General features: G+C 48.1%; 1 protein-coding gene across 5 annotated transcripts in view; it reads left to right on the top strand.

Moving 5' to 3' along the window:
* Positions 1-27,726, top strand: part of NRF1 (nuclear respiratory factor 1) — a 74,516-nt gene that overhangs the window by 25,542 nt on the left and 21,248 nt on the right. For 4 of the 5 annotated variants that reach the window (XM_063323764.1, XM_063323762.1, XM_063323765.1 and 1 more), the window contains 5 exons: positions 6,875-7,033; positions 8,798-8,995; positions 10,695-10,796; positions 14,038-14,195; positions 18,359-18,483. In XM_063323764.1, the coding sequence (XP_063179834.1) occupies positions 6,875-7,033; positions 8,798-8,995; positions 10,695-10,796; positions 14,038-14,195; positions 18,359-18,483 (742 nt within the window). Of the gene's footprint in view, positions 1-6,874; positions 7,034-8,797; positions 8,996-10,694; positions 10,797-14,037; positions 14,196-18,358; positions 18,484-25,874; positions 25,996-27,726 lie in introns of those variants that run through there. The other variant, XM_063323766.1, reaches the window with a different exon arrangement.

Raw genomic sequence — 27,726 nt, 5'->3', positions numbered from 1 at the left:
ATGTGGGGGACTCCCTTTCTCTCCAGGTCCAGCCCTTTAACCTCATTGCTAGGAGGAAGTGGAGGGGACACCCCAGGGAAGCTTCCTTGGTGTAGGAGGGATCATCTGTAGGGAAATCTCCTTCTCCTGGGGTGCAGGACCTGAATGCAGGCAGGTGTGTTTTGCAGGAGGCTCTGGATACACTCGATCTGATGCACCGCAACAAATTTTAAGTGCTGAAAGCCAGTTTCTTCAGAGGGAGTAGCAAGAGGGAATGGTCAGAGGCTTTGGGCAACATACAAAGAGGCATTGTAGTAGAGCAAAGATGTGTGGTTTTCCTCTGTGCTCTACAGAAAAATCACGTTCTGGTCAAAACACGATTTCCATTACTTAGGTGGCATCAGACAAGCTCACACTTCTAATAAAATTTTACAAAGAAGTATACGGTGCCTTGGCTGATAACATATTGTATTCCTAATCCATGACAACATAAGGCAAAATTTAGTCACTAGATTTTTAAGCCACTGTGAAAGGTGGTATCTGCAAGAGCTGTTGACAGGCAGCCTTTGTTTTGTATCATTAAGTTTCCCATGGAAATGGGAAAGTAAAAAATGGAAACATTTTATTTTTAAGGTAAAATGAGAGACCACAAAAAGATCACAGGTATGTAGCTCTGAGTTCATTTGTATTGGCAAACAAAACACTCGTGTTTATCTGACTTCTTCATAGCTGTGTTGTTGCAGTAATTAAGCTGAGTAACAGCAAGAGAGGCACCTAGGGCGTAAAACGGGGTAGGAGGCATCTGTGTGGAGATCTGCTCGGGCAGAGGGAGGCCATCCTAGCGCTGTGCAAGTGGTGAAGCTGGAGGTGCTCGTACCCACAGCACGTGGGCTCTGAGGGAGGAACAAAGCAAATGAGCTGCTGCTGGTGGAGTGGTGGAAAGAAACGAGAGAGAGAGGGAGAAATGAGCGTGGATGAATGAGATCAGGATGTGAGGTTGTTGCAATCCAGTAACACATCTGAGAAACTTTTCTGGTTTGCAGCGCACAGAATATGTGCACGTAAAAAAGGGCCAATAAAAAGATCTGTCAGCTGTTTGGCTGTTAATGTTGCACGTGCCATCAAAGCAGCAATAAAAGTGACAAGCTCTCACTTCAGAGAAGCCTTCAGCTGGATTTATAATGCATATTGTTTATTGTTTGTGATAGAGCTGGAAATTAAATATTTTAACATCAAAGGTTGCTGAAGTGGTTTTCTGGTTCTATTTTATGGATGAAATACTAATATCCATAGAATTCTATGGATAAAATGCTAGTACTTTTCATGTTAAACTAAAAATAAGGTTGGAGGGGTTTTTTTCTTCCAAACGTGACATGGCCTTGGTTTTCAGGAAATCTTGCACAAAGGTTTGGCCAAGCCCAGTTGCCCCTGGGGTTTGATCGCTCTGCATTTCCACCTGTGAAGCAGCTCTCCAGTCCAAGGCAGTAGCTACTGGCAGGGCTTTTTTTCCCTGTCCCCCCCCCAACCCCCAACACTCCTGTGTTCCCAGTCTTCTTGTGGCTCTGTTAGGTGAGAAACGGTTTTTCTTCTCCGTGGTCTGCAGGACTTTGGTCAGCAAGCGTGCGAACTGCTGATGCAAGAGCGTAGCAACGTGGAGCCTCTTATTTCAAGTCCTCTGATGCTGCATTAGGGTAAAACAAGTATCTTGTTAGGAGTAGCCCTTGGCTTTTTAGTACAATGTGGTAACTGGAAACAGCTTTGTGAAGGTTTCTCCTGAGCTGTGGACAGAGTCTGTGCTCTTTGTGCCCCGTTTGGCTATCCATCGCTGTCTCAGCCCAGCTGCTGTGGTGGGGACCCGTGTTGTGGGCACCCAGCGCTGCTCTGCCTCGGTTTCCCCGCATATCACATAGGGATGATGTTTTATAAACGTCTTTAAAAAATACTTTGAGATCCTTGAATGGCTGCAGGCCACCTGAGGACAGAGCACTAGATTTAATGGACAAGACCGCAACTCCTGGGTGGATTTTCACAACCCGGCAGGTTGGTCTGTCTTGGAAAACTTTCAAGGAGTGGGATGCTGCATGTGGTGCTCGGGAGATGATGTTGTTGCTGAAAGCATCCAGCTGCTACAGAGTTTTTGCCAGACTCGGGGGTAAACTTAAATAGAAACAAAGCACAGATATGCTGAATACGATGAGGACACCATGCTGTCTCATTTTTTGCCACAAATGCCATTTGAAATACATTTGTTTGAGAGAGTGGATGATAACTCTGACGCCGACATCACCGCAACCTGTTGCACTGCTAGAGGTGCCATCGGGGGTTTTTTTGTAGGAGCCTTGGTTCCCAGAGCTGCCAGTATAGTTCTTTGTATTTGCTAACAAGAAGTGAGGTTTTCTGAGTAAGTTGCATAAAGCCCCCTGGAAAACCAAAATATTTATAAATATAAATTGAGCAGCACAATTAAGAGGTGTGTCATGGGGAGCAGAAAAACGGGGCCTGTGCTTTCAGCAGCTGCAGGTGTCAGCAGGCAGGTGGTAGAGGCGTGAACTCCTCAACGAGGAGATGAAAATAACTCTCCTCTTAATTGCTCTGCTTCCCTGGTGGTCTTGAGGGAAATAAAGCCTTTACTAGCCTGAGCAAAGATGCTTCTATAAACTTGCGAATGGAGAGCATCACCCACCTCGGCTGTGCGGGGAAAAAACCCCCGTATCACAGTGTGGCTTTAACCCTGCAGCCATTACACAGAGAAATCTTGTTGCTTTATGGACTTTGTCTACGTTGACGCTATACGTCAGAGCTGAATTTGCCCCGAAACTCATTCTCGGTTGCTCTCTGATATGATTAGGGAATAAGATTGGGTAATGATGAGGTCGATGCTTCAGTCGGCTCTCACTGAGGTCACTAGAATTTGTTTATACTTTTCTGAACAGGTGATTTGTCCTTTAATCTGATGTTTTTTAAACTTAACGATTTGCAGCCTGCTTATACAAGCTGACAAAGTTTATCCAGGCCTCTCAAAAATCACCTTGACGTCTGTTTGCATGCTGCCCTGCAAAAAGCTTTAGCACAAACAGCAGATACCTTTATGCACGTGACAGTTTGTATGCAGGAGAAGCCGAAAGATGGTAACTAAACTCAGTTTGTGGCTGCCGGATGCTCTCCTTGGAGGTGCGGAGGTGATCCCCCAGCGCTGGATCCCATCACCCGGGTACAAGGTTTGCTGATGCTCCCTTCTGGTCCGTGTCAGAGGTGTGGTATGGGGACAGCCTGTGTTTCTGCTCTCCCAGCAGGTCGCTGGCGTGGGGCAGAGGGAGCATCCTTGTTTTGCGGAGGAGGGAGCCCCAAGTTAGGAATCGAGTCCCCTGCGCAGCTGAGCTCTAGCACTGGCTGGTTGTACCAGCAGTGGGAAGGGTAGTGAGCCCTACAAGGTATTGGATACAAGGATGAGTGTCTACTTCTGCCATGCAGGCAGCTGCCTGCTTTTACAGCATTTAAGCTCAGAGCCTGCTTCGTGCCTTCATGCAAGAACAAGCAGTCGTGTCCAACGCTCAGATTGCCAAGCTCTGCTAGGAGGTGGTGATCCTGAGAGGGACAGCCTGGTCCCCCCAGTGTGACTCTGAAACATTAGAACTACTCGCTCATTCTTACGACTTGAGCACAGTTTCAGGGTGGAAGAGAAGAAGGATTTGCATAAAGAGCAAATCCACGAGTAGACACTTCCGCGGGGAGACCCACGGCACCTCCTGCTTTTTGCACGGATGACCAGGTGGTTAGTTTTGCGTTGGATTCCTGTGCTGTGTCTGCTGAGTGCCATCGCTTCTCGTTGAGGACGCCCAGGCTGACCCTCTTCCCTGTCTTTGCTGTGATGAATTTATGACAGCGGTGAGCCCGCTCTCACCCTGCCTGCCAGAAAGCACCCAGCAGTGAGACCTCGCAGAGTTCGGTCAGGGCCATGTGGGTTTTCACAGCAGGAAATTCATAGTGACAGCTTGGTTGCTGCCTTGACAGGTGCCTGGCTTTTTAATCTGAATGTTTAAACATTAATTGGGACTTTTAAACCTAAAAGACATTTAGTCTAAAATTGGCTGTGGCAAAAAGAAGGGCCAGTGAACAGAATACCTGGGTGCTTTGCTGCAGTTGCTGCTTTGCCCTCTTCCACTTTGAGGTGCAGCCGAGGTCCTGCGTGGACTCAACTATGCTTTTCCCGGGTGCTGCTTTTTGGAGATCCTGTCGCTGAGCTGTGGGGACAGGTAGAAAATTCCCAGCATGGGTTTTGCTCCGGTCTAGAAACCACTTTCCTTAGCAGGCCATAAATCTTAAAACCAGAGCATTGCTGGGTACTCTGCGCCCAGGACAGCTTGTTGTTCCCAGCACTGGAGTGCAGTTGTCTGTGCTTTGGGCCATTGCAAATGGTAGAATCACAATTAGCTCGCTACCACTTAAGTTAAACCACTTAGAAGGCACTCAGCCTGTGTACCAAAGGGTGCAAAAGAAATATTTTTTACAGTTTCTCTTATATGAGCCCTTCCCAGACCTGGTGACTGTGCATGACTGTGCAAATTGGAGTGAGCTGCTGGGATTTTTTTTTTTTTTTTAGCGGATGTTGAATTCGGGTGGTTTGTGGATGGAGTCTGCAGAACGCGTGTCTCCCCCAGATGAAGTGGTCGCACCGGTTCCTCCCAGCGGCTTCCCGAGAGATGCGGGGTCTTTGTCTCGGTGCCGTAGCTTCTGTCAGAGCCCTCTGAGCTGCCCGGGTGAGGTCTCGTTATGGCACTAATTAGAGAAGTCCTCGCACTGGAGCAGGTTGTAACGCCACTGCTGATTGTCTCCCCGGCGGATTAAAGACAAACCCTCCTTAACAAGTGCCTTGAGTAGCTTGAGCCTCTGAACTCCCTAGGACCAGTAATTAATCCATCTGGTAACAAGGAGCATGGCTTGCAGATAGCAATTCTGGGAAGGAGCTTTTAACTGTTTTTGCACCAGGCAACTCAGTGCCCTCAGCAGGTTTATTTGAATAAATGAGGCCTCAACTGGGGAACGTGAAGCGTGTCAGGGTGGCGGTTGGCCCTGCAGTGGAAGGTGCATTATGGACAGGCTTGGCCTGGGCTGGGAAAAAGGGCACCAAAGTGGTTTTTTTGTGCCTCCGTTTATTATGCAGGGTTTTGGTACAGCTTCTCTGAAATGGCTCAGGGTGTCCATGGAGTGGAGGAACTGAAATGCAGCTGCTTCTCTGAGCAGGGGTGGTTCTTCTAGGGTGGGCAGCAGATAGGCTATATATGAACACACAAGTATACTGGAATTTTATTGCCTTTGAAGTCCCTAGCCACTGTTGCAAACTGTATGCGATGTAGTAAATCGTGCATACAAAGAAATTGTTTTCTTTTTACCAAAACACATTTCAATTTTTCTATTTAACTGGGTGAGCTAGGGCCCATGTTACGTCTTCCAGTTGGGCTCTGGCTTTGAAGAGCAGTCCTGTGTCCGAAAGAGCCGCTGCAGATCCCAGCACATTTAGCAGTGTGCTTAGGGGTTTTGCAGAGACCACAGGGCCAATCTGCAGTCTCCTGTTCCTCTGAAACCTTCCTCCATTCCTCTGTCAGACAGATGTTACTGGGGACTTTAGCACGTACTCCCTATGCTAATGTGGAAAAGGCAGCATGTAAATGAATTGATTTACAGCTTGGAGCCAAAGGATACAAGATCCAGACTGGAACCAGGATGTCATTCAAGCAGGATCGTGGCTGGGAGAAGGGATGCTCTTATGGCAGAAGAACGGGGATGGGTGAGAAGTTCTCTACGAGCTGACCCGTGTCTCTGCTGGCTGAGACCACATCATGGCTGTGGCAGCGACCGATGCTGGCCCTGGCACGCTCTTCCATGGCTGTGCCCCAGAGCCCTGAACGTGCTGGCATCTCGGGGTTGTGAGGTGGCCCAAGGACTCCCAGCGGCACTGTCACAAGCTCAGATAACTTGCCCTTAAAGCTATGAAGGGGTGCAGGGAGGTGTTCTTAAATGCAGCTATTTAGCTTTAAGTTAACATGGTTTTCTCCGATGTATGTGGTCGTGAGCTCTGCTTCTCTTCCTGCTCTGTTTCTGCAGCTGAACCAGCCTTTTCCTGAGGCTCCAGGCAGTGTCTAGTACAAAACCCAAATGTGTCATAAAACCCCGTGTGAGTTTTGTAGTCTCTTTGATAACGCTGAGGCTATTACTTGCTCCTGGTGACACGTCTGTTTGATTTGATCTGCAGGTCTATTTTTAAGGTATTGTCTCCTGATGGTAAAGGCGGTCACAGGTTGACCAGTTTCCATGGGTGCTAAGGAGAAGTAAAATCAGCTTGAAAGGTGTCCCCCCTCTGGCAGAAGTTAAAAATAGATTCAGAAAATTAGTCCAGTGTGTGTTATGTTCTGCAGGGGTGGAGAAGTGTATGTGCAAGACCAGTTTTTTACATTCGAGGGGCTCACTGAAGCGCCATCCTCTTTGCAGCACCTGTGTAAAATGTACGTCAGCTCACGTCTGAGTTCCTGTCGCTGTGGGGATGTTGAGTGTGGGTTTTCTCTGTGCTATTCTGATGTAGTTTTTCTTCTCCCTTTCAGGTTGGCTAGCTCTTTTCATGGTAGTGTTTGAACCATGAAGTGTGTTAATGCTGCCTGTGTTTGTGCCTTACTGTTGTAATTGGGTCACTTAATTTTGTGTCTGCTCTTCCACGTGCTACTAAGCTGTTCTCACCTGAATCTCGGGAGAAGATGGTGAAGTATTTGTCCATCTTCCTGACACACTCAGGCCAATTGATGGTTCCAACAGGATGGAAGTTAAATGTAATAATTCTGTACTATGCACCTCAAAACTACCAGAGATATGAGTTCTTAAAAAACTCTTATGCGGTTTGTTCCAGGCACAGCTGCGAGCTTTCATCCCCGAGATGCTGAAGTATTCCACAGGTCGCGGGAAACCAGGCTGGGGCAAGGAAAGCTGCAAGCCCATCTGGTGGCCTGAGGACATTCCATGGGCCAACGTTCGCAGCGATGTCCGCACAGAGGAGCAGAAGCAGCGGGTATGTATCTCCCACGTCTGTCTGCCTTCAAATTGAGCACAGGGGCTTGCAACCAGTTTTTGTGGGAATAGCTTTCTCCTCGAGTGACAGAAGAAATGATGACATCGGCCCTTCCTTGACTTTGTGTCAGACATTCAGCCTGGGAGAGCGATAAGATGAGAGAGGCGTAACCTTCGATCTGCTCTGTCCCTGCTGGGAAGGTGTGACGAGCAGGTATTTGAGCCTTTCTGCAGCGGGTGCCCTTTTCACTAGCTGCAGAACCTGCTGGCCTCTGTGGCCTTATGAAGCAGCCTCCCCAGCCTGAGACAAGTCTACTCTCCAAGTATGCAGGTCATTTATCGTCGAGTCTGTATCGTGGTGTCTTGAGGACTTTGAAGGGATACTGTCCCACCCTAAGCAGCAGGGACCTTGTATTTAAAGAGAAGCAGTCAAGGATGTGCAATGGTGCCAGGAAAAAATGAGACAACTCAGTGAAAAGGTTTCGGGTATCAATTCTGGCCATGGATCCTGTATGCAGGTGATGTTTCTACCAACCTGTCACAAAGAGAATCAAAGCTACCAGGGTGTCCAAGTGGCAGGACTTGTGCAGGCTGATGTAGGTCTGGTTGGATGCCTAGTGAGGCTGGAAATGGTGCTGTGGCAGTCGGTGCTTTCCTAGGTAGGGATGGTTTTCTACTTGCTGGCCCCAATCCCTTAGTCAGAATTCCTTGAAAGCTGGCGAAACAGATTTCATTGAGAAGCTTCACTTTCCCTTGGCCAGATGTGCTCATTCTGTATCAGTACACAGCAACGCAATAGTTCTCCAGAGTGGTTTTTTTAGTCTTGTGGAAAGGGGGGAGATGAGGAGAGAGGGATTAGGTGTTGGGGCCTTTGGTTTGTTTGAGAATTCGTTGAAAGCCGCCCAGTTGGGTCACGACAACCCCATGCAGTGTTATGAGCCTGGGGCAGAGCGGTTGGAGAGCTGCCTGGCAGAAAAGGACCTGCAGGTGTTGGTCGACAGCTGGATGAATATGAGCCAGCAGTGTGCCCAGGAGGCCAAGAAGGCCAACAGCACCCTGGCCCGCATCAGGAACAGTGTGGCCAGCAGGAGCGGGGCAGCGATCATCCCCCTGTGCTGGGCACTGGTGACACCCCACTTTGAGTGCTGTGTCCAGTTTTGGGCCCCTCACTACAGGAAAGACATTGAGGGGCTGGAGTGTGTCCAGAGAAGGACAACGGAGCTGGTGAGGGGTCTGGAGCACAAGTCTGGTGAGGAGCGGCTGAGGGAGCTGGGGGTGTTCAGCCTGGAGAAAAGGAGGCTGAGGGGAGACCTTCTCGCTCTCTGCAACTCCCTGAAAGGAGGGGGTAGAGAGGTGGGGGTCAGTCTCTTCTCCCAAGGAACAGGCCGTGGGACAATAGGAAACGGCCTCAAGTTGCGCCAGGAGATGTTTAGATTGATATCAGGAAAACTTTTTACACTGAAAGGGTTATCAAGCATTGGAAGAGGCTGCCCAGGGAAGTGGTGGAGTCACCATCCCTGGAGGTATTTAAAAGACGGGTAGATATAGTGCTTAGAGATATGGTTTAGTGGTGGTTTTTGTCAGTGTTGGGTTGATGGTTGGACTCAATGATCTGAAAGGTCCCTTCCAACCGAGGCAATTCTATGGTTCTATGATTCAATAAAACCCAGTAAAGATAAGCACGGAAATCACAGCAGTAGCAGAGCTGTGGTGGTTCAGAAAACTTACGCTGAGTCTTCACTCTTTTTTTTCATTCTGCTGGTAGGTGTCGTGGACCCAAGCGTTGCGGACTATCGTGAAGAACTGCTACAAGCAGCATGGGCGCGAAGACCTGCTCTACGCATTTGAGGATCAGCAGACACAGCAGCAGACTACGACCACACACAGTATAGCGCACTTGGTGCCGTCACAGACAGTGGTACAAACCTTCAGTAACCCTGATGGCACCGTGTCCCTCATCCAGGTGAGTGAAACCCTCCAGCTTTGCGTTTCCAGCACGGCTGACTCGGGATCAAGCTGCCTGCGTCAGGGAGGCAGTTTAGAGCAAACTCCTTTTGGTGGCTTAACTTGTCCTTCAAGAATTTTGTCTTTATCTGTATGTCTTAGCCTGCAGGCTTGTTAACCCAGTTCTCCCACCCAAAGCAGCAGTCTCATCCTCTCTTCCCCACTCCCATCCCTAGTTCTCCTGTTATGTACAAGCATTTCTGCAGCTATTCAGTCAAGCGATTCGGGGATCTGACCTGGATTTAACAAAACCCGTTTACAAACAAATACAGTTCATCATGTGGCCACACAACGCCTGTGGTGGCAATGGGATGGAGCGATGGGAGGAGAGGTGGTGGGACTGCCTTTCATAGCTTCATCTACGGCATTAGGTATTTCTGTGCCCCCTGTTCTTCATCTTACGCTTAAAGTGTAATATATATATTGCACACACCAAATATATATTTGTCCTCCTGATGGCCCCTGCGGTAAGGATGCCTCTTACGCCGTTTTACAGAGGGGATTCAGGGCAGAAGGGGCTGTGCATTGAGGCGGTGGCTGTGGCGCTGCTGTTTTCCCTGTGTTCCCGGTGTGGGGAGGCAGGTTCTGGCAGCTCAGGATGTCAAAAATTTAAGTGCTCACTTGAAACTTCCCAAGAACTCCTCGTGGGTGTGGGATTTGAACCTGTTTCCCCTGTGCCTCAAAACCACTACTGCCCTCTTGTACCCAACTGGCCCAGCGGCTTGTCCCTCTTCAGCATCACGTTTTTGGTAAAATCTCAGACGTTTTCTGTTGGCTGTTCTCATCTCACAACCATGATGATAAAAACATGGTGCGTGAGTTTGTTTTAGGTTTTTTGTGTTTTGGTTTTTTTTTTTTCCCAACAGAAAGCTTTTCAGTGATTGTTACGGCTTTCTATTCCCCCCCACCAAGGCCTGGCAGACTTGCCAAGCTGGTTCTGTTTTCTCACCTGCTAACGTACGTTTTTACTTTGACTGGTGTTCTGTCAGGTGCTGGGCATCTGAGATCCCATTGACTTTCTAGCATTTATAGGTTTAATTCTCCTTAGAAACAAAGCTGCACGTTTCCCTGCCTTTGTCTTTTCCCAGCTGTTAAATGGGGTAATTTCCAAAGGCAGTGGGGTATTGAGGATGAACTAATGTTTGGCAAGTGCCTGGAGACGAGAGTCCCAGTGAAGGGTAAGCAAGGAGCGTCATAAATGAGAGATGATGTGCAGGATGTTCTGATCCAGGACTACTCGGTGGCTTTTTAAGTGACTTCTGTCCCGTGGGAGAAGCGTGTTGGCTCCACTGGCGCACCACCCTCGCACCTGGGAACGGCACTGGTGTCCCACAGCTGCTGTTTGTGAAGCTGGGAGGATAGAGAGGACTCTGTCTTCTACGTGAACGTAGGGGACAGCATGAGGGCTGTGCAAAACTTGCTTCTGGGCCATATCCACTCTGGAAGCTGCCATAGATTAACGTGGCTGTAACATGTGATTTCCTCCCACGGCCCTTTGAGACAGCTCCGTATTTTCTGTGAGCTCCGCAATTACTCTTGTTCACTGTGGGCATGGTGCTTTTTAACCTGGCAGCATTTGAGTATCTCTTTGCCTGAATTGTGCGGACTTTTTCCAGCAATAACAAGTGTGTTTGACTGCATTTTGTTGACTTTTGTAGGTCGGCACTGGTGCTACAGTTGCCACGCTGGCCGATGCCTCAGAGTTGCCTACCACAGTTACCGTCGCACAAGTCAATTATTCGGCAGTGACTGATGGAGAGGTAAGGACCCGGGTCATGTTTGTGGTGCACAAACCAGAATTTCCCTATCTGAACTTCAATGAAGTTAAATATTTTCTAGAATTAAGTGGTCACAGGAAACACCAGGCCTTGTTTCCCCACCGTGTTGTGTTAAGGGTTAAAATACACGCGAACACAAGACTGTAAAATTTCACGTAGAAAGTGCTGAACTGTTGTCATTTTGACTCAGGGCTGTACAAATGCAATTATGGTGGAAGCCTCCGTTCTGAATTTCATAAATTTTTTTGATATCTCCTATAGATTATTTATTTTGTGAGGTCTACTGTAGCAGATAAAGACTTAACGACCTACACGAATACACATTAACGTACTCATATTGAGCAACTGTTTCATATGTGCTGTAGATCCTGGGCGCTGGTTTGTCAGTTCAGGGTTTGGAGTGATGCCTGGAATATTTTGAGCTTGTGGCTTGCAAAGGATATCGCACGGCTGTGGGCAAATCCAGTGATTCTTTGGCCACCGATCTGTGGACAAAACAGGACTGTTCCTTTGCTGCAGCTTTTCGTGAGGTTTGCAAGTAAATCCCAGGGAGAGCTGTATAAATGCACAGACAACAGGAGACACTGCGGAGTTACTGTTCTGTTTATTGTCGAAGTTTCTTCCACCGCTTTACAACTCGGCAGAGTTGTTTCTCTCGAGGACTTGATCAGACTATTTCAATCCCAAAATCTCAAATTTACACGCATTTATTTTTCCACTTTTTTTTCTTTAATGGTTTTTTGTGTGTGTTTAAGGAACATTCCTTTAAGATTATGAAGATTTTTTTTAATTTTTCTTTTTTTTTTTTTTTTTTTTTACCCTCTTCACCCCCAAACCCACCTGTAATTGAGGCTGCAGGGCACTTTCTGCCCCTTTGCATGCCAGAATTTCTGGCCGGAGAGTCTGTGCGCAGGAATGACGAGGTCTGGTCCCCTCTGCCTGGATGGGGCTGTCGCAGCGACAGGTGGCAGCACAGAACAGCTTTGCTTTGCACAAAACCCTGTTTCCATCTCAGACCCAGGGTGAAAGAGCCTGTGGCCGTGACCTTGAATTACTTTGGAGCTGCTTAGAGGGTTTTCAAGAACCAGCTATATCTCTTGAGATCTGAAAGAAATTTTTCAAAGGTACAAATATAAAGGAAGGGAACACAGGCGTCTAATTCCTAACGTGAACGGGACGTCTAAGGAATATCTTCTCAAAATAAAGATACAAAAGTAAACTTGCTTTGGGGATGGGTGCTATTTCTCTGCACACGGAGATCCGCAGCCTGCTGGCAGCCTCTCTAGGGACGTTTTTTGTCCTGGTATCTCTTTGCTGTGGGAAGATCTCAGTGAGCTCTGAGTAAATCGATGTGTTTATAGGACACCAAGCAGCATGGAGCAGGGATGCTCGCTAGCATCTCAGCAGCACAACCTTTGCGTTAGCGCGGAGAAGGACCTGGACAGTCCCCCCTTCTTTTCCAGACCTTACTTCATCCCTGTTCTGAAAAAGCTTAGGCATCTTTGCGGGGCACCGAACGTCACAGTGACAGGCAGAGACCTCCCTTGTCACTCAAATGCATGTTGCCGTGTAGTTGAAAAAATGTGCGTCTGCTCCTCTTCTGCGTGGTGGTGGCGGCAAGGGTGTCTTTCCCAGCTCAGCCCTGCTTCGGTTCGGTTTTGGCGTGGCTAACGAGTACCACAAACTTGATCCGACTCTCTCGAGATCTCTGCCATCTGCAACTTCTTCCTGTCCGGGCACTCAAACTCGGTTGCACCTTCTCTAAAAAGAACGTTGCCTTCTCTAAAATCAGCTTCCTTTCTGTATCTCACTGCTTGCTCCCTGCTTTGGATCCTTCCGCCCAGGGCCAGCTCTGGGCGCAGGAGAATGAACCAGTTGCCTTGAACATCAGACGGCTGGGGATGGCTAAAGAGCTACGACAAGTGCCAGCTTTGCCTGTGCCCAAGTGCTGGAAAACCAGATTGGCAGCTGCTGAGGAGTGTGTGATAGCAGATGTGAGTGGGGCCGCGACAGCTTCTCTCTCCCTCTCCATCCTTCGATGGAACTAACCCTTTTCTTGCCCAAAGGCAGCAACATTTAGTTGTCCTTTTGCGGGGAGCCTTGAGCCAGCTCTGCTTCTATGGGCTTTTTAGCTTTCTCTCTCTTAACAAATGGAGGGCTGTTTTTTCATCACCTTCTACGACATTTTTATTTGTGAGTCTTGGCAAGACAGTGAGTGGCCTGAAATGTTTGTGGGGATGAGAACAGAGATGGGACGGTGAGGGAAGATCTTCATCTTGCAAAGCAGCCGGTAGGATTTGTCAGCTGATGGGCCTTCATCCTCCACTTCTTTAGTTTTTTTGGTCCAATGCATGTTTCTGGTTCACATCCTGGTGGATTTTGTGGCTGTACACTCCTTATCTCCTGAGCTGTGAAGTCCCAAATGGAGAAATGTAGGCTAGGTGGAAAATGAGCGACTGAAACTGAGTGAACTTTAATACGAAACCTACCTACGTAAAGGTCTGAAGTAAGGGAATTGAAAGTACCTGAGATACATGAACACAGTACTTTCCATCTGCTGTCTTCTGTTAAGTATTTTGCTGCCGCACAAAGAGATTCCAGTTTGCTCAAACCCATCTGAGTTCACTAGTGATGTACAAATAAATCCTGAACGGGAACATGGACTGTTCCCCAGAATGACATCGGATGGGTGCAAACAAATAGGAACAGCGAGGCAAGCGTGGGCCGTTTCCTTGGGGGACGCGATCCACGCTAGGGATCCAGCAGCGCAGAAACGCAGCTACTTCATAAACTGCCCAGGCTGGCAGGCAGGGATCCGAGCACAGCAACGGTCAACACTGGCCTGCTTTGTTGTGGACGTGGCTGGACAAGAGGGATTTGCGGGAGGTTGAGGGGCTTCACAGATGTTTGAGGCGCACTTTCCATGTGCGTGAGAAAACGAAAGTTCTTATTTGAAGATTGAACACCTGGAGAACAGCAACTATTATCACGGGCTGACTATAGAGAAACTTACTCACCACTGATAGAGGGTTGTAGGGTCCATCAATGTTCTCAGGTGGATCCCAGGCTTCCTCCTTATTTTCCCTGTCTCTCAGAGTCAGAGCATGTGCAGGATTCTGCAAAGACCTCTCGAAGCTATCTGGTTCTTTCATTTTAGGAAGCAACTCTGCATTCATGGGATGACATCCTATCCTAGGGCCTTTCTTTTTGTTTTTTCCCATAGGTGGAGCAGAACTGGGCAACGCTACAGGGGGGTGAGATGACTATCCAGACGACGCAGGCATCCGAGGCCACGCAGGCAGTGGCATCGTTAGCAGAAGCAGCAGTGGCAGCATCTCAGGAGATGCAACAAGGAGCAACTGTTACCATGGCACTCAACAGGTATGGGTGTGAGATGAAGGCTTGAAGCATGCACACATGACATTTCCTTCTAGGTTTTCACTCCAATGGTGCAAAAACCGCTGCGTACAGTCCCAGTAGAGGCTTTTCCTCAGTAAATTCCTATGTCGGCCCATGTCCAGGTGTCTGCAGGGCAGTTCCTGATGTCCACTGTAACGACAGAAGAATGCTGACATGGAAAATTCTTGAAAGAGGAAAAGATGGGTAGTAACTGTACCCTCGAAATTACATTATTTGTACAGAATTGAGCTTCCTAAGCAAGCGAGAGTCATGATGTGCTAACAGCACCTCTAAAGTACGCTGGTCTGGGTCTCCCTCAATACTATTAATGGTTTCTTACTAAAAGGCTAAGGCTGAATTTCCCTGTTGCGTGGCAGTACAGTCTCTCTTTGGAAGTCAGACACTCTTCCACAAGCCAGTGTTTTTCTCACAAATGTGTTTCTGAAGTAGAACGTGAATGAACTGCAATAGTAATGCTCCTCTTCATCTTGCAACAAGCTCTGTTAGATTTTTTGGTTGTACTGAAGTTACTGAGATCTGCAGCGTAGTTCCCTACAGGTCCATGCAGCAGGTCTTTGCTCAGCTCTGGGGAGTTGCTTAAGCTTTGTCCGCTGCTCTTAAAAACTGGAAATGGCTGTGGCACACCGCAGCTGCACCCCGAGAGAGCACGGAGGGACCGTAGGAAACACAGGCATCAGCCCCAGCAACACGGGGGGTTTCACACAGCTGAGGTGTAGATAAAATAGTTTCCTCATCCAAACCAGGATTCTGGTCTAGAGGCTGTTGACGGAGCAGCCGTGGGTTAGGACAAGGCACAAGTCCACACTGCTGATGGTCAGAGTAAAGCTCCAAGACTTTGTTACGGACACGAATTACTACAGCAGTCACCTTGATCTTGGGGCATGCAACATCTTGCTTCCAAATTCCTGTTGCAACTGATTCACAAACATACCTGGAGCTGTTTCTTCTCTTTGTGGTCCAGATTCGGGTCCATCAGATACGTTCTTTTCTGCTACCGTGTGAGGTTGGTTAAGTTGGTTTTTGCTAATAGTTTCACTATAAAATTGCCTTTTAAAAACAAGTGATCTTTTTAGGATGCTGTAGGAAGAACAGCTAAAGTAACTAGGCATGGAGCTGCAGGAAAAAGCCCTGTCCCCTGGAATCCGACTTGCAGGATTTGTATCCTGCACGCTTCCAGGCAATAGATTTTTCTATGTTTTTTTCTAGAAGTTTTTCTGGACTAGAACATCCGTGGGCTTTTGGATTTAATTTCATCCTGTCGTTACTAGTTTTAGCTCTTAGGGTTGCAGCGAGCAGTTCCTTTTCCTGCATTAGCTCAGGAAATTCAGTCTTTGATAAAAATAAATGTTGTTAGAATGAAAGAGTTTTCTAGAAAATATGAATGGAAGAGCCTTCAGCAAGGCTCTACTGTGCCTCGGGACCGGATCGGCTCTGTTTATACCCAGGAAAACCCTGTGATAAGTCTGTTCAAACAGGAGCGATGTGAAGACTGTAGCAGCGTTGCAGTGGGAATGAGGGGCCTCATGTTTTACTTCCCAGCTTGTTGTCACCCTCTTGGGGTGTCAGCAGGACCCTAGCGGTCTACACACCGCTACTGGAGACCTTTCCGGGTGACTATCCTCTAACACCCTTCCATGTGGAAGAGGTGTACCTTTTCCTTTGCCGCAAAATGCTCCTTCTAGCTTTCAGCTGTAGGACTGTGGTCTTTCCCCTGCCTGTAGGAAGATCTCGGCAAGGTTCTGGTCCTTGAAAGCTGGTGGCTCATCTGCTCTGGAAACTTTATGCCCAATTTAGCTGAAGGCTGCCTTCTCTGAATCTTGTTCCAATGGCTACTGGCAGAGTGCAGAGTCTTCCATAGTCCCGTGTAGAGCAGTACATCTGCCAACAGCATGACACGATGGATGATGCAGCTTCTGTCAGGTTTGAGGATGGGAAGTATTAAGCCTTCTAGTAAAAGAGGACAAAGTGGAGGTGGGTAATTAATTCATTGATTTGAACCAATTAATGTTTGTGGAGCACACTGTAACTGGAAAAAGCTTTTATGCTGCAGATCATTATTATTTTCAGGGATGCAACCGTAACAAATTATTAAAATGCTCAGTTGCCCTTGAAAGTGGATTCAAATAAGTGCTGTGCAAAGTCTGGGAAACAGGGTTACACCAGTAAATCCATGCTTACCCCAGGTTTGCTGTATTGTAGTTGGCTTTCCTGCAGCATAACTGCCTTCACCCAGCTGCAGGTTCAGAAGAGAGATTAGCCAAAGGGAACAGGAAAGCAGAAGAGGAAAATACTCTTGTTCAGTAACGGTGTTTAAGAGTTACTCTGAGAGGCAGAGGGGCTATTTAGAAATGAACATACACCCTGAGTGAATGTAGCTGGAAAGTTTACAGCACCTAGGCAGGAAATTAGGAAAGAGAAAGAATGAGTGGGAAGTACTTGGAAAATATTTGAGTCAATTGGTCTACCACAGAACGAGAAGGGCAGTTAAGGAAAAGCATCCTAGGGGAAGCTCCTAGATGGCTCCTTCGATCTCTTTTCCACTGGAAGTGCTAAAGAAAATACCTGCTTTTTTAATTCATTAAAGTAAGAAATGGTAGGAGATTCAGCTGCAGGAAGGAGGTAGCTTTGGAATAATTTTATGACTAGCAGTAGGTCACCAGAAGTAGCTAATAGTTGTCCAAAAGGTCTGGAGAAATCTGGACAGCTGCTGAAGGATGCGCACAGCACTCTGTGCAGCTAAATGGCAAATAAAATGCGATGTCCATAAATGCAAAGTGACACACATACGAAGAAATATCTCCACCCAATGAGGAACTAACTATATGTTATCAGTTACCGTTCAGAAATCTTTCAGGGGACTGTCCTCCACGACTGTTTTCTCACTACTGAGCAAATATTGTCAAAAGAATAAGTTGAATATTAGGAATTATAGGGAAAGGCACGGAGAACAAGCCAGGATTAGGCCCCTGGGCTGACTCACGGTATGTCAACGTCTTGGACAGCGTGAGAAACGGTTACCCCACTCAAACAGATGTCTTACATTTAGAAAAAGTCTGGAAAGGACAAGAGTGATTGGAAGCCAGGAAGAGTCCTTGCACACTAAGTGTACTATGGCTCTTCAGCTTGGGAAGGAGATTACTGAAAGTCTATGAAATCGTGAGGAAAACGAAAAGGGAGCGGTTATTTTCTGTTTCTCGCAATATCAGGCTTCAGGGCTGCCCAGCCAGACCGAGGCAGTAGTTTTCGGAGTACCAGAATGCAATTTTTCTTCACACAGCATCTAATTAAACGTGGAACTCATTGCTACAGGATGTTGTGGAAGCAAAAAGTATAAATGGGTTTCAAAGGGGATTAGTCGAATCAAACCTGATGGTCCAGATGCAGTCTCTGATGTAGGAAATCAATACGCTGCTGACTGTCGGAAGCTGAGAGAGTGTAGGAAGGGAAGGAACATACACGCTCCTTCCTAAATGTCTGATACTGGCTGTTCTCACAGCAGGGTTGCTGCACGAGAAGGACCTTTGGTCTGACCTCATTCACATGAAGAAATTTAAGAATACTGTGCTAAGCTACCGATCACTCATTAAAAAGAATTATTAAACCACTTGGCTGGGGAGGAGTACTCCATCTTGGCTAAATACAGAGCTGCTGATGTGATCCTGGTAATGGTAAACCTCTGGGTCTGTTTCAGCGCAAGGTGAACTGGCGGAATCAGTAATGAAGGGGAAAGCTCTAAAATCTGTAGAGACTCAGAACGTGACGGTGCCAAAAGAATGCGTTTTGTACCAGAAAACAGAGGCAGGGAGGAGCCTGTGGTGTAACTACTTGGATTGTCTGAAAGCTGTAGTAAAGTCCCAAGAAAATGAAGGTGAAGGTAAGAAGGCAGGGATGTTCTGACTAAGAGATCTGCAAGCCGGAAAAACCCAGTGGAAGCAGCTTCTTCCCATATATTCCTCCTCCACTGTAGTTTTTCTGCCGTGGATAACTTCATCTGGGCCCAGTAAGAATCCCTCCTTTCTGGATTTGTTCTCTTGACATACAGTGCCTGGTTAAAATGGATGCTACTGGAGTTATTTGTTTGTTTGGTCTTCCTAATTCTTATCTCCCCTTCCCTGTGCCCGCAGTGAAGCAGCTGCCCATGCAGTAGCCACGCTTGCTGAAGCCACTCTTCAAGGTGGAGGACAAATTGTCCTGTCTGGTGAAACTGCAGCAGCAGTAGGAGCGCTTACCGGAGTCCAAGATGCCAATGGTAAGGCCGCTGGAAAGCTTTTACTTTGTCTGGTTTTTTTTCCTTTGCTCTTAGCTAGGGGTTTTTCCTCGCTTTTACTTGACATTTCAAGTTTTCACTAGTAAAAGAGTTCTGCCTCACTGCAGATTGTCACTAACTAGGTTGTGACTTAAAAGCCCAGAACAAAAGGGGAGCACTAACCTGTTGTTTACTGCTGTAGTGCTGGTGGCTCTCCTCTTTTCCTCCTTCTGCCAGCTTGCTATTGAGCCTCGGTTTTGGGTGGGAATTGTGCTCCCCACTCCGTATCTGTACAGGTAGGACCAGACTTGGTCAACTAACACAACTAGTCAGTGCCATAAGAAACTCATCTCCAAAACGCTTCACGGTGAACTGGCGCAGAGTGTGAGCAATGTTTTATTGCTCATTCATTTCCTTCCTTTCTCAGGACTTTTTTTTGTGTGCTTTGGTGGCTGCTCTTGAGCAACTGTCGCTTTTTCTGCTTGGGTGGCACCTCGCAGTCATCCCTCGGCACTCAGCCTCGGGTTGTTTGCCTCCTGCTTTATTTTCCATCTTGCCGCCATAGTCAATGGCTTAGTTCTAGGGATCCTCTGTAGCGTTTCTCCCCTGTTATCTGGATGTCTCTTCTGCCGAGTCTGGTGACTTTTGCAGTTATTCAAAATAATCTTGTAGAGAATAAAACAGTAAATTCATAGAAACTGGTTCCAGAGGCGATACTGGAATGTACGAATGTGTCTAGTCGGTGCTTCATCCACTGCCTCCAGTTGTGCTGTACTTCTGCCTGATGCCTTTACCATGCTTTTCAAGTTCCGAGATGAAACTCACTGGTTGTTTCGATTAAATGGAAGGAGGTACGTCAAAATAAGCTCAAAAAGGATGCCAAGTGTGAAGGTGTAAAGAAACGTCGCCTTGAGGATGGGGCTATTTGGACTCTAATTGTCAAAGGGGGAACAAGGAGGTGCAGTCGGGTGGCAGGGCGGTGACTTCTTGCCTTGTCACTTTGCATGTAAAGCAGAAGTCTGGCTAGATGAGACCTCCAGTTTGACTTCCATCAATATCCACATCTCATAGGGAACATATTTTTAAAACGTCAACGTTTAGTTGGCAGCAAAAACGGGACAGTGGAGGGAAAAGTAGTTTTGCTCGGGGTGTTTGACTTGACGTCGCTTGCTGTGGAGTCAGCCAGCCTGAAGAGGGAGCAGAAATGAAGTGAAAACCCTGTCCTCGGAGCTGGGAAAGCATCTGATATTGAGAGGGAAGAGCAGGGTTGTGTTGTATTACACTTTGCCGGCAGCCCGGCATGAGGAGGATAAGTGATGTGTGTTTATCGAAGGAAGGATCTGACCCTGGATGCTCAAAACCAGCAACTAATCAGATTTGCAAAAGCACGTTAGCGTCCTTTAGCAGATCTGCACCCCTGGCTCCTTTTGGTCTGCTTCCAAAATGCTTTCATGGTCTGGATTCCTCTGGATGTTTCCCCTAAATAACTCTCCTCCTCCACACCCTTCCTGAGTCACTCTACCTCACTCACCCAGCGTTAATATAATTTTAATGCAGGCTGGGCTTTTTTTCTTTTTTTTTTTTCTTTTTCTTTTTTTTTTTTTTTTAGCAGCAGAGTTGGAAATCAGATGGGATTTAGAGTGCATTAAGGGGAGAGAGACTGCAGCATTTCCTCTGTGCAAAACCTCGCCCGCAGCCCCTCGCCTTGTTTCCACTCTTCTTCGATTTGCTGTAATCTCCGGTGGTATTAAGGGGAAGGGCTTTGTCGGCGAGGTAGTCCTTGGAAGCGCCATGCTGTTAGTTTTATTACGTAACCAGCTAATATATCTCCCTTAGGGATGGAGGAGATGTCAGTATCCATTCCTGCTGTCTCCGTCTGGGGACGGAGAGCAGATGGATTTTCAGCGTTGGCACGGTCGCGGGAGGATTTGTCCGCCTTCTTCGTACCCTGAAGCCCAGGGTGTGAGTGTGAGCATCGTCCCGGACACCGGTGCTCGGTTATTTGATGCGGTGGGGACAAACCGCTCGGCGTGTCATTCTGTTGGGAGGAGATGAAATGGGGAGTGATTCGGTGCAATTGGTTGCAGGAAGATGACTTCCAGAGCCATAATGGTATTAATCAGCAAATTGCCCCTGCTCGCTATTGCTTGCAAAGTCTTAATTTGTTGATATTTCCAACAGATGCTTCTTTCTAGGAATGCTCTTAGCCTTCTGCAGGTCCTTTCTGAGGGATTCCAATCCCCTACCCACGTCACTTTCCCTGAAAGGGACATAAATTTATCCCCATCTTATTGATTTTTGGTCATTAGATGTAATTATTCTCTTTTTTAAAATTTTTTTGTTTCTATCTTGATATGGTATTTTTCCCAGCTGCTCTCTGGCATCTGAATAATAATTAAGTGATACGAGAGAACCAAGACGGCTAAAAAGAGGCAACTTCTATATGTCTGTGGATGTCTCGGAAGCAAGGGCTAAATTCAGTCTTGCAGGGAGTAGGGAGCCCGGCAGCGTGGCTGAACTGCAAAAGGGCTGCGGATAATCTTGTGATCGGTTACATTTATAGCTAAGGGAAATAAGATCTCTTGCTCCCATGCAGTGTCAAACTAGCTAAGTGCATTATGGTTTTCTTGCTAGTCTGGAGCATCTGCTCCGAGTCGGGATGCTGGAACCGATGACCCCATGGTTTGAGCCTCAGATGTTTTGTTCTTAAGTGGTTGGCATTAAAGCAAAGTAATATTCAAAGCAAGTCAAGGGGATTGTAGCAGCACCTGATTTCTGAAGTTGGCTGGAAACTGAAAATACTTTGGTAAGAGGAAACTGTGCGCTCTGGGGCCGCTTTCGGTGCACGCTATGGGCAGATCCGTGTGACGGGCTGGTGCTGGAGCCGTCCCAGCCTGCCGGGGCTGGAGGAGAGAAACTCGATCGGTGTTGGGAAGGAGAGGTGCCAGTGCCAGCCTGCAGTCTGGACCCCGCTCGCTGGAGCATCCTCATACTGCAGCCTTTTGTTCGACATTGATCTGATGGAAGGCTTGAAAGCTGCTTGGGCTACGGGCTTCCTGGCTTCGTCTTTAAATATTGATGAAGGTTTTGCCTAAGCAGTACCTGCGCTGGGCTGCCCGGTGAAGGACAGAGCAGACTCCCTGCCCGAGGAAAGTCAGTTTAATGGCCTCGGTGTCGTCACAAGCCTGGGGTTATTTGCGGTTTTGCTCAGTGCGCAGCATTTTGAAGGGCGGATTTGAAGGCAAGAGGGGTTGTATGATGGAAGGTCCAGCTGGGGTTCAAAACCAGGGCATGGTGGCACAGTGGAGAGCTGGTGCTGGGAAGAGAAGTGGCAGTGGAAGATGTGAAATCAAGCTGTGACCGGGGGAATTGACGTAACAGACCTAAGCTAGGCACAGCCAGAGACCCAATGGGCCCTTGCTTGTCCACCTTATTCCTCACATGTGGCAACTGCTGCTCTTTTTCCTGGCCCCAAAGCACGTTTTACTTGTGTATCTCCTCCCTGTGCTGCTGGAGATGCTCCTGGGAGCACTGATGTGCCTGGCGGTGGCATACAGGTGGGCACTAAGAGGAGCCTACGGTATGTCTTGCCTTTTTCCATCCCCCCCAAGTCATCCAAAAAATCCAAACCCAGCTCTCCATACAACCAAAGGGAGCCGTGCGAATGGCCGGGGGTGAGCCAGGATTATCGAGTTGTGATGGAAGCCTGGGGAGAGCATTAGGAATCTGACGTGGGCCAACGGGGATTAGCAAGCTCTCTGCTTTCGCAAACAGAGGAAATAAGGCGTCAGTACAGGAGCGTATCTTGCAAGTTAGCATAGAATAAACAAGCCTGGAGCAGCATTTAGGGTGACGGGGAATTTATTGCACAGAAGAGCTGTTCCAGTTGGGGATTTCTATATCAGAGGCGGTTTAAGTGCTGAAAAGCCTTCAGCCCTGGGTGAGGTTGCCGAGCTTCCCGCATGAAAGCAATAAGGTGTCAGGTGGAAACCTGTCTCCACCCTCGGCTGCGCAGATGGGAGATGGAGAACCCTCCTCTCGGCAGCAGAGAGACCTCCAGGCCTGGAGCGCGGTTGCCAGTCCCGTCGGGCTCCGTGTAGGCTGTTTACAGTTGAAAATACATCCAGGAGGGGAAAGGCAGGAGTCGAGATCCTGTTCTCTGGGCTGTGCGTGTCTCCTAGAGAGCGTGAAAGCGGCGGGAGATACATGGGGCAAACCCAGCGAAGGGAACTGCCTGTTCCTGCTTTTGGATGCCTCAGGGCAGGGAGGTGCAGGACACTGATCCCCTAGTAACTGGTAGCTTTTTTTGCCTGAGAAAAAAATACAAAAGACGAGGGGGGGGAAGCTTGGAGGCTGATCTGCTGCAAATATCATTCTTTAAAAGAAAATTCTTTGTTTCCTGTTGGATCTCCTTTTCAGGGAAGATGGACACAAACTTGGCAAAGTGCAGATCAGCTTGCTTGCATCCAAGCGGACAGGAAGGAAAGAGTCGTGCCTTTTGTAGGGTCTTCCCAGTGGGAACAGATTTATTTTTTAATGAAGTATTGCCCTGAAACAGGTATGATTTAATCGCAATCTGAAGGATAAGTGAGGAAAATAACTTTTTTAAAGATGCATTTCATACAACAGGGGAGAAGAGGGGCCGGTGGCAGCCAGCAAGGGGAGCTGAAGTGGATGAGTGTGAGTTCCTGGGTTCATGTGCTGAGCAGGTCATAGAATTGCCTCAGTTGGAAGGGACCTTTCAGATCATCGAGTCCAACCATCAGCCTAACTCTGACAAAAACCATCACTAAACCATCTCTCTAAGCACTATATCTACCCGTCTTTTAAATACCTCCAGGGATGGTGCCTCAACCACTTGCCTGGGCAGCCTCTTCCAATGCTTGATAACCCTTTCAGTGTAAAAAGTTTTTTTCCTGATATCAGTCTAAACGTCCCCTGGCGCAACTTGAGGCCGTTTCCTGTTGTCCCATGGCCTGTTCCTTGGGAGAAGAGACCGACCCCCACCTCTCTACAACCTCCTTTCAGGTCCAGGAGCAGGGTGAGGTGTTTCCTAGAGGACAAATTACTGTGCATAAATGAATTATTGTCAGCAATGGGGCCGTGATGCACTCTGAGTAAAATATGTTGGCATAAGCCTCAGTTAAAACGAGCGTATTCTGTGTCAAGTACATGCAGTTCCCTGTGCGTGCCCTGTAGAGAAGGGGGTGCTTGGCTGCAGCTCAGCTGTCTCCTCATCTGCGCGTTTTCCATGTCAGCATCTGGCTGTCCGGGGAGGCCCAGTGTTGGTGGTGAGGAATATTCAGCGTTGGGATGATAGAATCATCTAGGTTGGAAGGGACCTTTCAGGTCACTGAGTCTGACCATCAACCTAACACTGACAAAAGCCACCACTAACCCATGTCCCTCAGCACCACGTCTACACGTCTTTTAAATACCTCTAGGGATGGCGATTCCACCACTTCCCTGGGCAGCCTGTTAACCCTGGGACACCAGCCACAGGTTTGATGCCAGCAGTCAGCATGGCGCTGCTGGGTCTTTCCCAGCAGGACGAGGGCCAAAGTATTTCCGAGACCCGGGACCGCTGCTCCGTTTGCACTGAACCTTACCAGCACAGATGATTTCTGCTCGCTTTGGCACGGCTTGCCTTGCATTGCCCTGCTGCTTTAAACCCATCGTGATGGATCTCGTGCCTTTTGCTGCTGTCCTGCGTTATACTCTTGGGCACTAATCTTGGGCAGCGCTGGCGGAGCAGTCGGCTCAGGCTGTCCTTGTGACGCCGGGCTGTCCCGGGCGCTGTGCGGCTTTGCTTTGACATCTTGGGACTGATGACGAGGCGGCTGCCGCTGACGATTAGGATTTGTCTGCCCACCAACCGGGGCTAAAAATAGTGGCTCAGACAAGTTCGTTTCGTACTGTGGTGGTGGCCGCATTTTCCCTTCGATCCCACTAGCCAGGTGCTACCTACGCCAACGTGCAGTTGTGTTGCATGGAGGCAGCTTCGCGCAGCCCAGCACAGTTTGCCTGGGTGGTTTGAGTAGAGCAGGAGGCTGGAGGTGGATGCCACGGCCCTTAAGTGCTGCTGGCTTTAAGGCTTCTATTAACGTACTGAGTGACCTTGGTAAGTCCCTTTGACAGAGACACAGAATGGTTATTTCTGGGTACAGTTTGCCTTTTGGGGTAGGGAGGCTCACGGGCTCTGTCACTTTATTTCCTTGGGGGAAAACGTTTTTATATGATGAGTCCTCATGATATCCTGCAGGTCTCCTCTTTGCAAAGGCAGCGGTATCGGAGGAGTGCAAGGTGAGCCTCCCAGGTGGTTTTGTGCCCCTGTTCTGTGTCCAAGTCTCACGTGAAGCCTACAGGCTGCTTTTTAGCTCTGAAACATGCCTTTGAGCTCACAAAGAGAGAAGGCAGCATCCTGGGGAGACACCAGGAGTTGCTCTGTTCCTGGCTTGATCTCTTGCCGTCCCCTGAAAGACACTTGTCTTTCCTCCTCAGCGTGTTTGTGAAGGTGTCAGCAATACCCAGAAAGCAAAGCTGACTTCGTTAGGGGTGGGGAGTCACCGCCAAGTCTTTCGCTGTTTGATCGCTTACAGAGTTTCTTTGGGTCCTGGTGGGTTCAGTGAGTTTCCATCCGGTAAATGAGCTGAGCCCCGTCTGGCCTCATCTCCCGGCTTCTTGATGACCTTACGGCATCTCCAGCACCTCCCCTGCCCTCCCCGTTTCCCCTCCCCTGGTGAGTTTTGACATCCATTCCTGTTATCAGGCAGTTGAGACTTACAGGCTCTCCAGCTGTCACAGCTGATGCTGTCCCGGTTTAAGCATAGGCCATTTACCTTCCACGTGTCCTGAATTAGGGGAAATGGACAGGAGGGCTGGGTCTGTTTAAAAATTAAAGCTGATTACAAGGCATTAACATTACATTTAAAGAAATAGACAGCAGCCCTCCTCTCTCAGTGTAGTTGCAATATGTTCCCTTTTGTTCTGGTCTGGAAGAGGAAACAGGACTGGTATCGACTCCAGACTGGGCAGGATTTCGTCTTTATCCATAAATTTAAAAGAGAAGCTGCCTGCTGCAGTACTTTAAAGCAGTTCTGGTCTTAACAACCTAAAGCAATTCCCATCTTTGCCATCGTAACAGAAAGCTTCAGTTTTTTTCTGCTGATCTTTAATTTCTCTTAGAAAATTCAGATCTACTGACGCCGTGTTCACTGATCTGTCTTCTGAATGACTGCGTTGGGCAGCTTCATATTTGAGGGATCCCAATTGTTTTACCCATGCATCCACTCTAGTGCCAAAACGCAGCCGTCTCGGGAGCAGCAGGCAGGATGAAAACTTTCTTTTTTCTTTTTCTTTTTCTTTTTTTTTTTTTTTTTTTATTTTCCATAAAGGCTCAGCTTCATTGTGGCAGACGGATTTTAAGGAATGCTTGGCCCGAGATCTTCAGGGCTGAGAAGGCAAAGGGCCGTGGTTGCTTCATACATGGAAGGATGGCAGCACGAGCGTGGTGGGTGCTGTTCCCACCGCGCCTGGCCGAGCTGCAGCGCGGGCTTGGGCTGGGGATGAACATGGGCTTAAGAAAGCAGACAGGGTTGGTGTCTTCCATAACCTTCCATACAGAGGTGCGTTTCAACAAGGCCCTTCCTGGCATGGCTGTCCTGCTTCTCTCCTCCGCCGGCAGTGACCGTATTTTCTCATTGCCTTGTTGCTTTCTCAACTTGCCCAAGATTGAGCTTCTTTCCCATGGTGACCCTTCGTCACAAAAGAGTAATAAGTCGATCTGGCTGGGAACGCTCTGAATGAATGTGCTGCTTGCCTAGAAATTCATTGCGTTTTGGGGTTTAATTTGAAGCTCTATTTATTGGGTGTATTTGTATGATATTTGTCCAGGCTTCTGTGTTGTCTTCTCACCCTCCCCCAATAATCCACATGGTTTCAGAAGGAACTGCTCAGTGCAGGACACTTACTGAAAAAAGGCTAAACCTTTTGGCAGGTAAAGTGATGAATGTGGCATACATTTGTATTCACTGGACTTTGCTTTTCTCCATCTCTTAACGAGACTTTTCATTTGACTTTACCATTGCCAAAGTTCACGTTAAATTCCAGGCGTTTTTTCAATTTATAGTGACGAAGCTCCCAACCGCTTGGCTTTGAGAGCCACGTTACTGAGGTCCTGAGCTTTGCTGGTTCCCTCGTGCTAACGTCCCTGAATCTGGGTGTCTGGGCTGACAGGGTCTTGGCTCGATGGATGGTTGGAGGTCACCTTTGCTGCTGGAGAAGGGGCGTTCTGCCTGGTGTCTGCATAAGGTGATGGGGATGGGCAGCTCTGCACAAACTCCATGCTCGCTCAGCCAAGATGAACACTGAGCTGGAGAAGGAAGGTGTCTTGTCATCTTTATGGGGTACACTCCTCATTTTAACTAATGCATGATTGAGCAGTGTGTAGGATTTTGTTTGAGGGAGGGGTGGGGTTGTTTTGTTGATGGTATAGTGTGGGCTTTTTTTTATCTCCCTAATTTATATGTGCCCTGACTGTAAGACTTAGATATTTGAAGGATTTTGGACCTAAACCAGTTTGTTTGGTTACAGCAGTGGTTTTGGGGTGCCTGCAAGATATGGGTACCTTTGGCAAGCTTTTGTCCAAAAGAGATGAGGTTGAATGAGGAAAGGAATGGCAGTCAGTATACTTAGCGTGTTTCCCTTAATATGTCTGGAAGCACAGAACTGGATAGACAAACACTTCCTTGCCTGCCACTATTTCCAGTCCAAGAGTTGGGATGGGAAGGGATGGAGGTATTTGTGTAGTCTGCCTGCAAGCAGATCGCATTAGCGCTGCCGTCTGTTAGTGCTTTGGCCCCAGGTTAGGGTAGGGAGGTGCTCTCCTGACAAGCTGCACATCTTCAGCGTGGTGCTGTTTTATTTATAGCTCTTGGCCTAAAGAAAAGGGCACAGGTGGAGTCAGAAAACCAGCTCTGTGAAGCTGCCTAGTTCTGCATCGCTCTCCTGACCCGATGCAGATGCCGGTGAGTCATTTTCCAGGCCTCCTCCTCCGTGCCTAACCTAACCCAGAGCAGAGGCTTGGTTGGCAGAGCTATGTCCGCAGAGCTTCTTCATGGGGTTCCTGCCGCCCATGCAAATAGGGTGGTGGGTACTCGTGCATGAGCAACATCAGGCTGGGGAAGGCAGCTTTTTGCCATTCCTGCTGGATATATCTGTGCTGCCGGAGCTCAACTGTGGATCCGA

The sequence above is a fragment of the Chroicocephalus ridibundus genome, chromosome 1 (assembly GCF_963924245.1).
Source record: "Chroicocephalus ridibundus chromosome 1, bChrRid1.1, whole genome shotgun sequence".
In the NCBI taxonomy this organism is placed as follows: Eukaryota; Metazoa; Chordata; class Aves; order Charadriiformes; family Laridae; genus Chroicocephalus; species Chroicocephalus ridibundus.
This window is presented reverse-complemented; position numbering and strand designations above follow the sequence as displayed.